This window comes from Erinaceus europaeus, chromosome 13 (assembly GCF_950295315.1).
Source record: "Erinaceus europaeus chromosome 13, mEriEur2.1, whole genome shotgun sequence".
In the NCBI taxonomy this organism is placed as follows: Eukaryota; Metazoa; Chordata; class Mammalia; order Eulipotyphla; family Erinaceidae; genus Erinaceus; species Erinaceus europaeus.
Window position 1 is genome coordinate 91,216,695 of NC_080174.1, and position 18,330 is coordinate 91,235,024.

The window sequence follows — 18,330 nt, forward strand, 5'->3', positions numbered from 1 at the left end:
TGGAAGACGCTGCTGGTCGACAGTGTGGGGCAAGGACAGGAACACTTATTCTGCTAGTGGATAAAATAGACTTTCAGGGAAGTCGGGCGGTAGCGCAACGGGTTAAGCAAATAAGGCGCAAAGCAAAAGGACCGGCATAAGAATCCTGGTTCTATATACAGCTATCAAGAACAATGAACCCACCTTCTCTGACCCATCTTGGACAGAGCTAGGAGGAATTATGTTAAGTGAGCTAAGTCAGAAAGATAAAGATGAGTATGGGTTGATCCCACTCATCAACAGAAGTTGAGAAAGAAGATCTGAAAGGGAAACTAAAAGCAGGATCTGACTAAATTGAAAGTAGGGCACCAAAGTAAAAACCCTGTGGTGGGGGTAGATATGCAGCTTCCTGGGCCAGTGGGGGGTGAGGGTGGGTGGGTGGGATGGGACACAAGTCTTTTGGTGGTGGGAATGGTGTTTATGTACACTCCTAGTAAAGTGTAGTCATATAAATCACTAATTAATTAATATGAGAGGGAGAAAATTAATTGTATGTCTCGAAGTTTCTAAAACACAGACTGAGTCTTTTTAATATAGAGGCTGTGTATTTGATATGTGGACTCTCTCAAAAGCCTAGACCAAGTAGATCAGAAGCAACCAATGGCTCAGCTATATACAAGATACTGGGTACTATACAACAAACCCTAACAAAAGGTCTTTTCAAAGTTAACCCAATTACCAAATAATGTAATGATAGCATTAACTATCGATTGTCTTTTTGAACCCTAAGACAGCAGGAACCTCACATCTCCACTATAGAGCCTATATTTCCCCCAGTCCTGGAACCTTAGGATAGGGCCCACTTTCCCGCATGCCTCTCCCAATCCATATCAAATAATATTGCATCTGCCGATTGCAACCTAATCAACGCAATGATTGCCACCTCAACATGCTTCAGCTCAGACTGTGTCCAGAGACTTCACGTGTGGAACGACAACCCTTCAGCTTCATTACTCGGGTGAGACCTTTCCTTTCATAGTATTCTCTAATTCCATCCCAGGTGGTTCACTTTCTAACAAAGTCCCAAAACTTAGATATAGACCAGGTTCTGTGAGAGAGAGCATATGTTCACATGTATCCATAAACTATTGCAAAATATATACCTGAAAGCAGAAGTACACTAGAGTTTGCAGTGAGTACCCCCCTAACACTTCCTCTCCACTATTCCAACCTTTGGGTCCATGATTGCTCAACAATTTGTTTGGCTTTCTATGTTAACTGTCTTTTCAGCCACCAGGTGCCAGATGCCATCAGGATGCCGGCCAGCCTTCCCTGGTCTGAAGACCCCACCAATGTGTCCTGGAGCTCCGCTTCCCCAGAGACCCACCCTACTAGGGAAAGAGAGAGGCAGACTGGGAGTATGGACCGACCAGTCAACGTCCATGTTCAGCGGGGAAGCAATTACAGAAGCCAGACCTTCTACCTTCTGCAACCCACAACAACCCTGGGTCCATGCTCCCAGAGGGATAGAGAATGGGAAAGCTATCAGGGGAGGGGCGGGGATACGGAGATTGGGTGGTAGAAATTGTGTGGAGTTGTACCCCTCCTACCCTATGGTTTTATTAATTTATCCTTTCTTAAATAAAAAATAAATTGAAAAAAAAGAATACTGGTTCGAGCCCCTGGTTCCCCACCTGTAAGGGAGTCGCCTCACAGGCAGTGAAGCAGGTCTGCAGGTGTCTATCTTTCTCTCCCTCTCTCTGTCTTCCCCTCCTCTCTCCATTTCTCTCTGTCCTGTACAATAACAACAACAATAATAACTACAACAATGAAAAACCAGGGCAACAAAAGGGAACAAATAAAAAATAAAGGGAATAAATAAATATTCAAACAAAATAGACTTTCAGGAAAAGAAGGTGATAAGAGGCAGGAGCAGGGAGGGGATTGATCATGGAGCAAAAGGACAGAAAGATCACTCTTGTGTAAAAACAGATAGAACAGTTTTTTGTTTGTTTGTTTGTTTTGCCTCCAAGGTTACTGCTAGGGCTCGGTGCCTGCACTACGAATCCACTGCTCCTGGAGGCTATTTTGTTTTGTTGCCCTTGTTGTTGTGATTATTGTAGTTGTTATTGTTCTCATAGCTGTTGTTGTTGGATAGGACAGAGAGAAATGGAGAGAGGAGGGGAAGACAGAGAGGAGGAGAGAAAGACGGACACCTGCAGACCTGCTTCACTACTTGTGAAGCAACTTCCTACAGGTGGGGAGCCAGGGGCTCGAACAAGGATCCTTAAACCGGTCCTTGTGCTTTGCGTCACGTGCGCTTAACCCGCTGCGCTACCACCAGACTCCCAACAGAAAAGTTTTAAGGGGGCTGGGTGGTGGCACACCCAGTTAAACACACATAGTACAAAGCACAAGGACCTGCGCAAGGATCCTGGCTGGAGCTCCTGGCTCCCCACCTGCAGGGGTGTGGTTCTTCACAGGCAGTGAAGCAGGTCTGCAGGTGTCTTTCTCTCTACCTCTCTCTCTTTCTCCCTCCTCTCTCAATTTCTCTCTGTCCTATCCAATCTGATAATAACAATAATCGTAACAATAAAAATAAAATTTTTAATGGAACAGTGGCTGCCAGGATCAGTGGATATGTAAAGCCCCATCAATAGCCCTGGAGGGAGGGGGAGAAATGTTTTTAAAAGAACACCTGGTGGTCCTGGAGGTGGTACAGTGGATAAAGCATTGAACTTTCAAACGTGAAGTCCTGAGTTTGATCCCCGCAGCACATGTACTAGAGTGATGTCTGGTTTTCTCTCTCTCCCTCTCTCTCTCTCTTCCTGTCTTTCTCATTAGTAAATAAATAAATCTTTTTTTTTAAAGGAGCACCCGGAAACTCTCAGCACAACTTACAAAGTCAGAGGGTCAGGTGAGTGCTGGCTGGTGGGAAGTGGCAGAGGAGATATCATGGAGCAGAAGCCACTCAAATTCTGAGACGCCAGCAGCTGGGGAGAAACAGCCAGAGCTGTGGTGAAGCACAGACACAGAGCAGTGAGCAGGCAGTAGGGCAGAGACACCCAAGACTGAGGAGCAGAGTGGCCAGAGGTCAGAACAGTCTGAAAAAGCAGCAGCACCCACACCAGCCTTCTGGGACTGGGAACTGGAAAACCAGCTGGGCCTTACTGAAACATCCACCGCCCACTGCAGGCTTGGCCCTAATGGGACTTGAGTAACAGGGAAGACTCCCCCTCACCCTCCCCCCACACCTATAAACACCTGTAAACAATACAACCACACCACCACTTGCAGGTTGAATAGCAGAAACCATGGGGGGGGGGGGAACACAAGTTCATCATAAGGATTTGGAAGATAATTGAGTTTGAACTCAGGAAACTAATTTGAAGGCAATTATGACTCCAGCCATAACATACAAATGCTAATTAAGGAGACCAGAGATCTCTCCCCAAAAAGTTCACAAAGAGAATTCCAGAAGGAAATCGTGGAAATAAAGGAAATCCTTGGCAGGACAGAAGCCTATATAAAAGGCCTTGTACCCAGAGTGAACCAGCTTGAGGACAGAATAGCAGGACTGAAGGACACAACCGCCACCCTCTCAGAGAAGAACAGCTGAAGAAGAGAGGCTGATGAAAACTGAAGCAATTCTCTGTGGGACAGCAGACTCCTTCAGGAGAAAAACTTAAAGTCACTGGGGTACTTGAAAATGAAGAGACAGCAGGTGCTACATACTAGTCAGTGGATTAATTCAACAAGAAGTTGGGTTTTTTTTTTTCTTTTGTTGATCTGTACTATTTCTTTATAGATGTTGGATATCAGCTCTGGTCAGATGTGTGATGTGACCTCCCAATTCCTGGGTTGCCTGGTTATCCTTGTGTGATCTGTCTTCAGTGTGTTGAAGCTTTTTAGTTTGATGTAGTCCACTTTCCTTTCCTCTCTGCTGTCCCGTCTTTATTATTAAAAATAAGAAAGAAGGGACCAGGTGGTGGCACACCTGTTTGAGCGCACATGTTATAATGTGCAAGCACCTGGGTTCGAGGCCCTAGGCCCCACCTGCAGGGGGAAAGCTTTGCAAGCAGTGAAGCAGGGCTACAGGTGTTTCTCTGTGTCTTTTCCTCTCTCTATCTCCCCCTCCCCTCTCAATCTCTGACTGTCTCTATTCAATCAGTAAATAAAGATAAGAAAATAAGTATATATATTACAACATAATGAGTGCCACCCCAACATGCTTCACTTCAGACTGTGACCAGAGACTTCAGGTGTGGAATGACAACCCTTCAGCTTCATCACTTGGGTGAGAACTTTCCTTTCATAGTATTCATTAATTCCATTCCAGGTGGCCCACTCCTCAATAAAGTCCCCAAACCTAGATATAGTCCAGTTCCCCTGAGATAGAGCATAGGTTCACACATGCGCATAAACTAGGGAAAAATATATACCTGAAAGCAGAAGCACACAAGAACATGCAGGGACTACCCCTCAACACTTCATCTGCACTATGCCAGTCTTTACGTCCATGATTATTCAACAATTTGTTTGGCTTTGTATGTTAACTCTCTTTTCAGCCACCAGGTTCTGGATGCCAGCAAGATGCTGACCAGATTTCCCTGGACAGCGGAACCCATCCATGTGTCCTGGAGCTCCGCTTCCTCAGAGCCCCACCCTACTAGGGAAAGAGAGAGGCAGACTGGGAGTATGGATCGACCAGTCAACGCCCATGTTCAGCGGAGAAGCAATTACAGAAGCCAGACCTTCCACCCTCTGCAACCCACAACGACCCTGGATCCATACTCCCAGAGAGACAGAGAATGGGAAGGCTATCAGGGGAGGGGATGGGATATGGAGATCGGGTTATGGGAATTGTGCGGAACTGTACCCCTCTTATTCTATGGTTTTGTTAATGTCTCTTTTCTTAAATAATATATATGTTAATATTTATTCATTTATTTATTCAATTTAGTTGCCTTTGTTGTTTTATTGTTGTAGTTATTGATGTCGTTATTATTGGATAGCACAGAGAGAAATGGAGAGAGGAGAGGAAGACAGAGAGGGGGGGAGAAAGATAGACACCTGTGGACCTGCTTCACTGCTTGTGAAGCGACTCCCCTGCAGGTGGGGAGCCGGGACTCAAACCAAGATCCTTACGCCTGTCCTTGCGCTTTGCAACACCTGCGTTTAACCTGCTGCGCTACTGCCTGACTCCCAAGTCTTAAAATATTTTTAAAAAATAAGAAAGAAAACTAGAAAGACCTACATGGAGCAGGGACTCACCAAGCACTAGGACCTTGTGGCAAACAGACAAACACAAGCAACCTGGCCTAGGAGGTGCACGGGGTATCAGGCTCCTTAGCTCTGCTCTACAAATCACCCAGTGCTCAGCCTTCCCCTCTCCAGTGCTGGGGATGACCCACAGATGTTACTCCACCCACTGACAGCACCATGGAGTCAGTCTCCAGGGCAGGAGACTGCAGGAGCCTGGGAGTAGGGCTGGGTGTGGAGGCCCCTGTAGGTCTAGCCCCCCTGACAGCCGTGCTGGTGCTGGCCCGACGCTCACTCTTGTTCCAAGTTGGGTCTCTGGAAGAGTGACTCTGCCCTAGATCCGCTTGGGCCAAGCAAAAAGCCAGATACAGGGAGTCACTTGACTTCTGCTCTAATCTCTGAATGCTAGGGTTTGGACCCCCTTGGAGCTCACCTTTGGAACGGTTGGCTTTTCACATTTGTTTGTTGGCCTTTTTCCAGCAGAAGAAGCTGAGGACCCTCTATGGCCAAGTCTATGAGCTTAGATGTAGCTTAGGAATAATGCACCTCTCACATGTATGAGGGCGTGGGTGGACCTGGGACAGAAGCAGGAGAAGGCAGAGAGAAAGGGAAAAGAGGAAGAAGGAGAATGGAGGGGCTGAAGATAGCTGACTCAGTAGAGAGTGCACACCTTACCATGCTTGAGGACCTGGACCTGAGCTCCTGACCACCACACGTGAGCGCCTGAACAGGACAAGCTTCACAAGCAGGGGAGCAGAGAGCTGTGACGCCTCCCCTTCTCTTCCTCTCTGTCTCTCTCTTTTTAAATTTTTTAAAATATTTATTTATTTCCTTTTTTGTTGCCCGTGTTGTTTTTATTGTTGTTGTATAGGACAGAGATAAATGGGGAGAGGAAGGGAAGACAGAGAAGGGGAGAGAAAAACAGACACCTGCAGACCTGCTTCACCGCCTGTGAAGCGACTCCCCTGCAGGTGGGGAGCCGGGGGCTCGAACCGGGATCTTTACGTCGGTCCTTGCACTTCGCGCCGCACTTTAACCTACTGCACTACCGCCGACTGTCTCTCTCTTCCTTGCTGTCTCCCATCTTCTGTCTGAAAAGTAAATAAATACACAAGTCCCCCAGGAGTAGAGGGGTGGAATCATGCAGGCACAAAATCTCAGGCAGTCTGGAAATATTGGCTGAGTGAGTCTCGGTCTTACTTTTGGAAATGGTCTCATTTCTCTAGAGAGGACAGGCAATATTCCAGACATGCTGGGGGACTCTGAAAAGGGAGAGTGACCTTGGACACACATGGAGCCAGTCACGGAAGATGCTCACGCATGCTCCTGGGAAAGGCCATTGCTACTGCTCCCACTAGGGGGCAGGACAGCTACATCTCAGGAAAGTTAAGGGCCGGGAGACTTGACTTTACTTAGTAGACTTTCTCACACGCCCTCAGCCATCCCTTCTTCCATTTACAGACTTGCCCAGTTATCCACCTATCTGGCCATCTATGCATTTGTGCAGTCCCTCTTTTATTCCGAAAGTGTCAGCCACAAGCCAGGTACCAGGAAGGTTAGGACAATCCAACAAAGCCTTTTCTTCTTGGAGTTCCATTTTTGGATTGAGAAAGAAGACAGCAAGTAAGGAAAAAGACAAATTCAGATCATGATCAGTGCTTTGAGAAGGGTGATAGCAGGGTGGAGAGGGCTGGAGGATAAGACAAGAAAAAGAGAGAGAGAGAGAGAGAGAGAGAGAGAGAGAGAGAAAGGAAGGACACACAAGGGGAGTTCTTTAGAATTTAATTTCAGTGGCCAGGTGGTGGCGCACCTGGTTAAGAGCACCTGGTTACAGTGCACAAGGACCCAGGTTCGAGCCCCCAATCCCCACCTGCAGGGGAAAAGCTTCACAAATGGTGAAGCAGGGCTGCAGGTGTCTCTCTGTCTCTCTCCCTCTCTATCTTCCCTCTTCCTCTCAATTTATGACTATCCAATAATAAAGATAATAAATTTAAAATGAATTTCAGAGAGATCACTCTGGGTAGGAACATTTGAGATTGTAAAGAAAGAATAAGGAGCCCCAAAAGAGTGTTGGTCCCCACTCCCAGCAGGGGAGAAATGTTAGGGGAAGGTGATCAGAGGGCTCTGAACTACAATTCCATCAGGACTCAGAGAGAAGAGGAAAAAAGGAAGGACATTCGGAAGTAGTAAGAGGTATAGATGTGACTTGGAAATGAAGAAAAGGCGAGATCATGGGAAAAAATGGACAAATATAGATATATATATATATATAGATAGATAGATATAGATATATACATATGTAGATCATTATAGAAATAATAGTCAAGCCATAATCTGTGACCTTGGGAGAACTGCTGTAGCTTCCAGTGGAGGGAGTGGGGACACAGAACTGTGGGGGTGGGAACAGTAAAGAATTATGCCCGCTATCTTATAATTTTTGTAAATCAACATTAAGCCACTAATAACATTAAAATAAAAAAATACATAAGGGATAAGGACTAACCAGTGTTGAGGCCGGGCAGTATGACCAAACACAAGGACCTGGGTTTGAACCCCACACACACACTTCACGAATGGTGAAGCAGGTCTGCAGGTGTCTCTCTTTCTCTCCCTCTCTCTATCTTCCCGTTCTCTCTCAATTTATCTCTGTCCTATCAAAAAATCATTAGAAAGAGTTGGGCTAAGCGCACATGGTGCAAAGCTGAAGGACAGGTGTAAAGATCTTGGTACAAGCCCCCGGCTCCCCACCTGCAGGGGGGGAGGTCACTTCAAAATCGGTGAAGCAGGTCTACGGGCATCTGTCTTTCTCTCCCCACTCTCTGTCTTCCTGTCCTCCCTCAATTTCTCCATGTCCTATCCAAAAACAACAATAACAACAAGGGCAACAACAAAAGGGGGGAAATGACTGCCAAGAGCAGTGGATTCATAGTGAAGGCCCAGAGCTCCAGCAATAGCCCTGGAGGCAATAAATAAATAAATAAATAAATAAATATTAGAAAGAGAGAGAAAAAGAGTAGCCAGTCTTGCAAAGTAGGGATGGGTGGATTGAGGAGATATCTTTTGATACCTGAGTAACATCAACACAGAAGATTCAAAGTGGGAAGGAGACTGGAGTGTCTGAAGCAGAGAGACATGGGCAGGCAGCCATAGCAGACGGCCACCTCCACCCGCAGCTCAGATGAGGACAGAGCACTCCCTGTAGACTGAGGGGATGTTGGTCTGCTTCTAAATTCTGCTTATAAGACCTTCTGTTTTGATCATCACATTAGGTTCCCTTGTATTGCTTAATGCAGTGGTCTATTTACATAATCATTGTTTTCATTGGTTTAATCCCCACTGGTTCAGGCTCTTTTGCCTTCTCCCCACCCCCTATCCTACATACTTCCTCTTCCTGACACTTCTGCCTCAGGAGATATAAAGGACAGTATTTTCTAATGAATAGAGATTAGATTGTTGAACTGCATCCCCGCTCATCAGTAAAGATTGAACTGCATCCCACTCAGCCATGAGTCCACTGGTCATCTCTCTTCCACCCGCGAAGCTAGCCTGGCAAGGGGACACGGCGAGGGTCCATCTAGAGGCTCTGGGAAGCCACAGAGGGAGGACTCAAGTATGAGACTGAGCAGGCTTTGACTCGTGGTTTTAAGAGATTGTCCTGGGGAGTCAGGTGGTAGCGCAGTGGGTTAAGTGCAGGTGGTGCAAAGCACAAGGAGGACCGGCGTTAAGGATTCCTGTTCAAGCCCCCGGTTCCCCACCTGCAGGGGAGTCTCTTCACAGGCGGTGAAGCAGGTCTGCAGGTGTCTGTCTTTCTCTCCCCCTCTCTGTCTTCCCCTCCTCTCTCCATTTTTTTCTGTCCTATCCAACAACAATGACATCAATAACAATGACAATAATAACCACAACAATGAAACAACAAGGGCAACAAAAGAGAATAAATAAATAAATTTTTTTAAGTCTTAAAAAAAAAGAGAGAGAGATTGTTCTGGCTGCTAGGCAAAGGCTAGAGGTGAAGAAGGGGCATGAGGGGTGAATGGAGAGATGGCACGGGTTCAAGCAGCCAATGGCACTGTAGAAGCCAAGACAGTGCAATGAAGGGGGCCCAGGGAACATCAGTGGTTGTAGGGCCGGGCGATGCCAGGCCTGATTAATTGCACACATCACAGTATACAAGGACCCAGGATCAAGTCCCTGGTCCCCACCTATGGGGTGAAAGCTTCAAGAGTGGTGAAGCAGGGCTACAGGTGTCTCTATCTCTCTCCCTCTCCCCTCTCAATTTCTCTCGGTTCTATCAAGTAAAATAAAAAAAAATGGTTAAAATTTAAAAAAAATAAAAGGAAATTAAGAGGTTATTACTAAAACTGGCAGGCTGAGAGATAATATGAGTAATTTAGAAACATGACGTGGGACCAAGCAGTGGCACACCTGGTTAAGCACACACATTACAAGGCACACAGACCCAGGTTCAAACTCCTGGCCCCCACCTGCAGGGGGAGAGAAGCTTCATGAGTGGTGAAGCAGTTTTGCAGGTGTCAGTATGTTTCCCTCTCTATCTTCCCCTCCCTTCTCAATTTCTGTCTCTATCCAATAATAAATATATAAATAAAATATTTTTTAATATTTATTTATTCCCTTTTGTTGCCCTTGTTTTATTGTTGTAGTTATTGTTGTTGTTATTGATGTCCTCGTTGTAGCATAGGACAGAGAGAAACAGAGAGAGGAGGCAAAGACAGAGATTGGGAGAGACAGACACCTGCAGACCTGCTTCACTGCCTGTGAAGTGACTCCCCTGCAGATGGGAAACCGGGGGGCTCGAACCGGAATCCTTATGCTGGTCCTTGCGCTTTGCACCACCTGCACTTAACCTGCTGCGCTACCACCTGACTTCCTATAAATAAAATATTTTTTTAAATAAATCTGACTACTGATTCCTCTGAAGTGCTGGAAAGGCTCTTATGAGAGTCATGGGCAAAGCTTGCAGGAACTGAGGCACAGTCCTTACTGAGCACCAGGGAAGTGCCTTACCCACACTACCCTGCCAAGGTAGCAGGCAAAGCCTCCTTGCTGGGGGCTGGAGGAGGCCACCTTGGGCTGAAGGAGCCTCACAGGTGTAGTCCCAGAACATAGGCCAGTCAGCAGAACCCTTGAATCCTTCTTAATTTCCATGCTGCTGTGTATGTAACAGATAAAGCTGGGCATGGAGCAAATTATCAACTTCTCCAATATATATCCCTGTTAGAAGAGAGAGAGAGAGAGAAAGAGAGGAGAAGCGGGAGAGGGGCAGGCATTAGGAGTGGTTGGGGTATATCTAGTGATACATTGCAGATGACTTCTGTCATTTATATAATAATTACTAGGTCATTTTTGCAGCTTCTTTTTATAAATTTATTTTTATTTATTACTGGATAGAGGCAAGGAGAAATTGAGAAGGGAGGGGGAGATAGAGAGGGAAAGAGACAGACACCTGCAGCCCTGCTTCACCACTTGTGAAGCTTTCCCCCTGCAGGAAGGGATCAGGGGCTTGAACCGGGGCCCTTGTGCACTGCGGTGTGTGCGCTCAACCAGGTAAATCACCAACCACCTGGAGAGGCAGTTTCTCATCTCCCTCAGTTGTGTAGATTCAGAGCTCATCAGCTAGTTCCGGTTGTGTCCAGAGAGAGAGGAGAGAGGAGAGAGAGAAAGACACCTCTTTTATTTATTTATTTATTATTTATTTATTTATTTAAAAAAGGATAGGAGGGGTACAACTCCACACACTTCCCACCACCAGAGCTGCATATCCCATCTCCTTCCCTGAAAGCTTTTCCATTCTTTATTCCTCTGGGAGTATGGACCCAAGGTCATTGTGGGTTACAGAAGGTGGAAAGTCTGGCTTCTGTAATTGCTTCACCCTGAACATGGGTGTTGACTGGTCCATCCATACTCCCACTCTGCCTGAGAGACACTTCTTTTGCCAAAAGCCTTTGACTGAGTGATGGTATGAATGGGCCTACCTCACCTTTGGGATGAGGGCTTGGAGGTCATCAAACGTGGACAAAGTCAACCGTCCAAGGCAGCTGTATTCTTTGCAGCTCCACCTGTGCGCTTCCTGTCCTCTGCTCATCTAGGAGTGGGAGGAGAAGACAGCCAGTGGCAACACATGAACTTTGATTTCAGTGATGGGGCTCTCCACCAGTCTGCGTGATCCAGCACCTGCCAGCCAGTTCACAGCAGTCCTCTGCTGAATGTAGGCAGGACCGGCTTAAGTGTGTGCACTTGAGGCCACTGTAACCACACAGAGACCTGATCTCACAATAAAGTTATCATCACAGTGAAGTACCCGTCCCACTGCGCCATGCTGATGCAGCTGGTCTCCAGCCTCACCAGAACCTGACCAGACACAGCAGGGGGATACCCAGCAGACAGGGCTTCTGTGTGAATTTTTTAAAAATATTTATTTATTCCCTTTTGTTTACCTTGTTGTTTTATTGTTGTAGTTATTATTGTTGCTGTTGTTGGATAGGGCAGAGAGAAATAGAGAGAGGAGGGAAAGACAAGAGAGGGGGAGAGAAAGATAGACACCTGCAGACCTGCTTCACTACTTGTGAAGTGACTCCCCTGCAGGTGGAGAGCCGGGGGCTTGAACCAGGATCCTTATGCTGGTCCTTGTACTTTGCGCCATGTGCACTTAACCCGCTGTGCTACCGCCTGACTCCCCCTCCTGTGTGAATTTTTGTGAGTCAACTCGTCTCCCCTCCCAGAGCACAGAAAAGAATTGGCTCTCAGATCTCCTCTCCTATTGTGTAACTGGCAAAAAAAGAAAAAGAAAAGTTCATGAGAGACTTATTCACTGTCTTTTTTCCTTCACTTATTTAAGATCAGATAATAACTCAAAAGGCCCATGAAGAAAGTGTTGTTGTGGGGCCAGGCAGTGGTGCACCTGGTTAAGTTCTTACATTAGTGTGCGAAGACCTGAGTTCAAGCCCCTGGTCCCCACCTGCAGGGGGGAAAGCTTCACGAGTGGTCAAGTTGGGCTGCAGGTGTCTCTCTGTCTCTTCCCCTCTCTACCTCCCCCTCCCAATTTTTCTCTGTCTTAATAAATAAGTAAATAACTTTTTACAAAAGAAAGAAAGAGCCCTTGCCAACCAGTTGTCTTGGACAAAGAGCTTTGTTTAGTCTTGTGAAATCCATTGGTAACTGGCGATGTCAATCTATGATGGACCAGACTGTTTGTTTACCATCTGGTCCACCATCCCTGTTGCTCACCCAGAGCTCTGGACTGTGACAGATGCTCCAGCTGTGTTTGTGGTCATTAGAAGAAAACAGCAGGATCAACCAGGCTCACTGGCCTTAGGCACAGGAAGAGGGAGAAAAGAGAATGTTTCTTGTGAGTAAAAATACCACTTGTCTATTTTAGGTATATTCCAATGGACCCATGATTTTACTAGTTTTTGCCTGAGCCTGAAGTTTAATATGCAGGTGGACCCAAGTTATTGTCTGAGGAAATGGTGTCATAGTTGGAAAAGGGGCTAGAAAGTTGGATCAGAGAAGAGAGTAGCTCCTAAATCTGGGAATAGTGTATAGATATTGTTGACTGTAAACCCCATCAGTTTGATCTGGGGCCCATGTTCAGCACAGGGGCCTATCCAGATGCTACCATGATGCCAACCTGACTTTCCTGGGCAGATGACCCCACAAATATGTCCTGGAGCCCCACCTCCCCAGAGCCCTGCCCCACTAGGGAAAGAAAGAGACAGTCTGGGAGTATGGATCAACCTGCCAATGCCCACGTTCAGCGGGGAAGCAATTACAGAAGCCAGACCTCCCACTTTCTGCACCCCACAATGATTCTGGGTCCATACTCCCGGAGGGATAAAGAATAGGAACGCTATCAGGGGAGGGGAGGGGATCCGGAGCTCTGGGAGTGGGCATTGTGTAGATATGTACCCCTCTTATCCTATGGTCTTGTCAATATTTCCATTTTATAAATAAAAATTATATAAATAAATAATAATAATAAATACTTGACATTCATCTCTGTGTCTCCAGCATTTAGAATTTAGCACTTGGGAGATTTGGAACAATGAAATGTAATGGGTTTATTTTTGGCTTTGTTTTTGTTTTTGTTTGTTTGTTTATCAGGGCACTGCTTAACTCTGACTTGTGGTGGTTCAAGGGATAGAATCTGGGAATTTGTACTTAATCAAATATCTTCTACTTAGACCTAGATACCCTCCTCACCTGCTTCCCATTTCACTTCCCTCAATCACTCTTAAATCTAACTTTGTCAGATTAAGTAAGGACTAAAATAGCTGGATAAGGGCAAGAGACTGGCATACTTTAATGATGGCCAAATTATATGGAATTGCACCCCTTGTATCCCACAATCTTGTCAATCATTATTAAATCACTAATAAATTTTTTAATGTATATGTGAGCCCAGGGGCAGTAATTAAAAAAAAAGAATTTGGAACTTTGGAGCCTCAGGCATGAAAAAGTCTGTTTGCATAACTATTATTTTCTCTCCCCCACCCAAATGTAGTGTTAATCCTTCCTTCATATGACATCTTGAAAGGTCACTAGAAACAGCCAAGAGTTAGGTATGTTTGGGTTGGGTTGGTTTTTCCAATAGTGAGTCGACATTTTCCAGAGTTGGGAACTGATGAGGATGGAGGGGAGAATAATTTCTGGCAGTGTTAGTGGTAGCATCAGTGTGGGTTAGGAACGCCTTGGGTCCAGACTTGATGCAGATACAGAAGTTCTTCTGAAAAATATTTTACCAACGTTTGCCCTGTAAATAAAATCAAGTGTTTGCCATGCTATTCTTTAAGCCTCTTATTAAGGCTTAAATCATCCACTAAGACTTTATCTTTAACAGAAGCAGGCTGGGGGTATGGATCTACCTACCAATATCCATGTCTAGCAGAGAAGCAATTACAGAAGTCAGACCATCCACCATCTGCACCCCATAAAGCATTTTGGTCCATGATCCCAGAAGGATAAAGACTAAGGAAGTTTCCAAAGGAGGGGATGGGACACAGAACTCTTATGGTGGGAATTGTACTTCTATTATCTTACAATTTTGTTAATCGTTATTAAATCACTGATAAAAAAAATAGTGAATGCTTAGGTCGGGGGGGGGGGGGGAGGCAGTATGGACCAAACTGGCAATGTCCATCTTCTGTAACTCAAAAAGAATTTTGGTCTCTACTCCCAGAGAGGTAAATGATCATGGAATAAACTAGAGGGCTACGTATACCCCATTCCGCCAGGATCCAAAGAGTTTGTCACCAGGAATCTTGTTTCACACCAACAGTGAAAGGGAAGAAAATCTGGAAAGCATCAGAGGAAGTCAGGCACTGTTTCTCTAATCTGAAAGAGGAGAAAAGAAAAGACACCTGGAAGTAACAATAAGTGGAGTGAACTTAGAATGGAAGTAAAGACAGAACTGCTGAAAAAATGGGAAGTAGATATAATCAGCCCATATCAGTAATCTTGGGAGAGCTATTGCAGCTTCCAGTGGAGGGGATGGGACACAGAACTCTGGTGGTGGGAACTCTATGGAATTATACTCCTATTATCTTACAATTTTGTACATCAATATTAAATAACTAGTAAAGAATCGACACACAAAAAAGGACCTTATCTTTGCCTTCAGAGATTTAAGAAGATATTAATAATTTATTCTCGCATTGAGTAGATCCAAGAACTCAGCACTGTGGTTTGTGCTTCAAATATGAGAAAGAATGAGAGAGCCAGTGAGCACCTGTAGTTCCAAACAATTGCAACCGCTGGCTTCAGACAGCCTGAATCCCGTCCCCCAGCACAAGTAGACAAGGGAGAGAGAGAGAGAGAGAGGAGTGTATACCCCAGCCTGGCTCCTCTGGTCAATCACATTTATCTCACATATCATCTGGATACAAGGCAGCCTGCCCTTGAGTTTTTCTTTTTTTCTTTCCTTTTTGTTTCTTTTAAAACTTTTCTTTCTTTTTAAAGATATTTTTGTTTATTTTATTTATTATTGGATAGAGACAAAGAAATTGAGAGGGAGGGAGGTCTATACCACAATCAAGGAAGAAGTTTCAGTGCTATGGCATATCTATCTATCTATCTATCTATCTATCTATCTATCTATCTATCTATCTATCTGAAAAAGTTGACCAGGACCAGTAAAGCCCTGATGACAACAACAATAAATAATTACAGTCCATGCAAAGAAAAATATCTGAATGCAGCTAGGTGGCCTGAGGTTGAACGTCTCTCTGGCTTTATATCTTCCCATCTTTCAGCCACCAAATTGCAGGTGCTACCATGATGCCTTCCTGACTTCCCTGGGCAGTTGACCTCACCCATGTGTCCTGGAACCTCACCTCCCCAGAGCCCTGCCCCACTAGGGAAAGATAGAGACAGGTTGGGGGTGTGGATCCACTTGCCAACACCCATGTCCAGCAGAGAAGCAATTACAGAAGCCAGACCTTCCACCTTCTGCTCCCCATAAAGAATTTTGGTCCAGACTCTCAGAGGGATAAATAATAGGTGTTAAAGAATTCTGCTGGAAATCAAAAAGACTGGAGCCGAGGAAGGTGATAGAGAAAGGAGTTTATTCACATGGACTGAGTTCAGATCACTCTGAAAACCCCCCGGCCTTGAACAAAGGGATAGTGCAAGCTTATATAGGGGCTGGGGGCTGGGAGCAGAAGGGGTCATCACAGAAGCAGAGGCTGCAGGTTAAGGGCTGGGGCTTTGACCCATTGCCCAGGGTCTGGTGGCCCGAGTTACTGTTCTCTTTCCTGCAGAGCTGTTTCTGGGAAAGATTAGCCTCATCATAAGATACACCACTGGGTATGGGGGGATATCTTTCTCATGGTCTCCTGTTATCTGGGGCTTCTCTCCTTCTTACAGTTTGGTTAGTTAACTCTTTCTTTGCCTTGAGATTTTCTTTTCTATATAAGGCATTTTCCTTTTACCTACCACTTACTCAGTGAAGTTCAGTCTGACCTTCTTCATCTCAGTTCTTAGTTCTCACTCACCTGACCTTCTGCATACCCATGCACCTGCACAACCTCAAACTCCTGCACATTCTTAACCCTTCTCTACAGGTTCAGTTTTTCTATGCTGTGTCACTGTGCCTTCGTAATATGCATCTGACTTCCCTCTTAGCTGTGTGTTGGCCTTCACCAACCTTCTACCTTGGAAGCCACAGTGGCAGAAACATTCTCAGCACCCTCTAGGGTCTCCTTACACACATGCTGTAATCATATTATAAGCACATACTATAAGCACACACAAGGGCTTAATTTTTTGGAGAGTCCCTCTCCTAGGGAAGCTTCCAATGAAGGGATGGAACATGGAACTCTGGTGATTGGAACTGTGTGGAATTGTACCTCTGTGATCTTACAGTCTTGTTCATTATTATTAAGTCACTAATAAAATATTAAAATTTAATAAAGTCTCTGTGGGTAAAGAAAGTCTGATCCGTTGGGTCACAGCCCTTCAAGGGTAGGGATTGTGTTGGAATTTTCTTTTACAATACTCAGAAATAAGTCCAGAGACTGAAACCCAGGAAATGTTTGGTGCTAAAGGAAGAAAAGGAGCAAAGAAAAGGTGAAGGGGCCGGGTAGTGGCGCATCTGGTTGAGCACACATGTTAGAGTGCACACGGACCTGAGTTCAAGGCCCTGGCCCCCACCTGCAGGGGGAAGGCTTTGTGAGTGGTGAAGCAGGGCTACAGGTGTCTCTGTCTCTCTCCCTGTCTGTCACCCACTTCTCTCCCTATTTCTGGCTATCTCTATCTAATAAATGAAGATAATAAAGCTGCAGGGGTAGATAGCATAATGGTTCTGCAAACAGACTCTCATGCCTGAGGCTCCAAAGCCCCAGGTTCAGTCCCTTGCACTACCATAAGCCAGAGATGAGCAGTGTCTGGTAAATAATAATAGTAATAAATATAATGAAGAGATGAAGAGAACAGGGAGGGGAAGCAAAACAAAATAACAGGTTCAAAAAAAGAGTATAGCAAAATCCATCTTGGAGAAGTTTGAATGTGAAAGGGAAGGTGAATGAAACAGATAAAAGGTAGGGGGGGAGGGAGAAACAGAGAGGCCTCCTAGCTTGGGACAGAGCTTAAACAAAAACTCACCATATTGACCTGAATATGCAAATCAGAATAAGCAGTGTATAAGCCTGAACTTGACAGGGTGCTTCAAGGTGGCAGGGACATCTGTGGTGAGGGTGTGTTGAAAGACAGTCCAGAAGAAGATGACCAGGAGAAAGACAGGCATCAGCAGCGCCAGCACACAGAAGATAATCATGCTGCCCGGGGTGTGAAGACTTAACTGGAGAGGGTCAGCTGAAGAACTTGTGGCAAGAACACCTGATCCTGTTGAATTAACTGTCTTTCTCTCTCCCACACATCGAGGGCTCTGTCCAACCTGTCTTCTTAGATTAAAACACAACTAGGCCAATGGTAGCAGAGACCTGCTTCCCCAAGGCTGCAGGCTGGTGAAAAGCAACTCTTCAGTCTGTGGGTAGCTTTGGAGAGGGGCTCTCGAGGGGCTTGGTGGCACTCAGACGTCAATGGCAGCAGGATTGCTGCATTGCTCATGGGCAGGTTCCAACAGTTCCCATGGCTTTGCCAGCTCTCAGCTTCTGAAATGTGCAAAGAAAAGTCTAACGCAGGACTTACCAACTAAAACAGAGTACAGAACTGTCCTCCTCAAGTCCCAGCTGAATAAAGAGAAAAAGACTGAGTAGGGAAGAGACAACCTACAAGGGCCAGGCACCCAGTTAAGCTCACATAGTACTAAGCACCAGGACCTGAGTAAGGACCCAAGTTCGAGCCCTGGCTTCCCACATGCAGGGAAGTTGCTTCACAAGCATTAAAGTAGGTCTGTAGGTGTCTCTCTGTCTCTCTCCCTCTACACCTCCCCCTTCCTCTCAATTTCTGGCTGTCTCTATCCAATAAATAAAGATAACAAAAAAATTTAAAAAAGAGAAAATATGGCACAGCTATTTAATAAATGCAGTAATATTTAAGCATTCCAAGCAAACTAAACTCAAACTGATACATTCCAAGACACACATAACTTGAAATGACAAAAGATGAAAGATAAAG

At 45.4% G+C, this 18,330-nt stretch overlaps 1 protein-coding gene across 1 annotated transcript in view; it reads right to left on the minus strand.

Annotated features, from left to right (window-relative positions):
* The window catches only part of LOC132542386 (arylacetamide deacetylase-like 4), a 31,045-nt gene extending 13,518 nt beyond the window's left edge, over window positions 1–17,527 (minus strand). The window contains 4 exon segments of the mRNA XM_060204959.1: window positions 10,264–10,470; window positions 11,237–11,341; window positions 16,315–16,406; window positions 17,389–17,527. Of these exon segments, the coding sequence (XP_060060942.1) occupies window positions 10,264–10,470; window positions 11,237–11,341; window positions 16,315–16,406; window positions 17,389–17,527 (543 nt within the window).
* Between the last annotated feature and the right edge of the window lie 803 nt (window positions 17,528–18,330).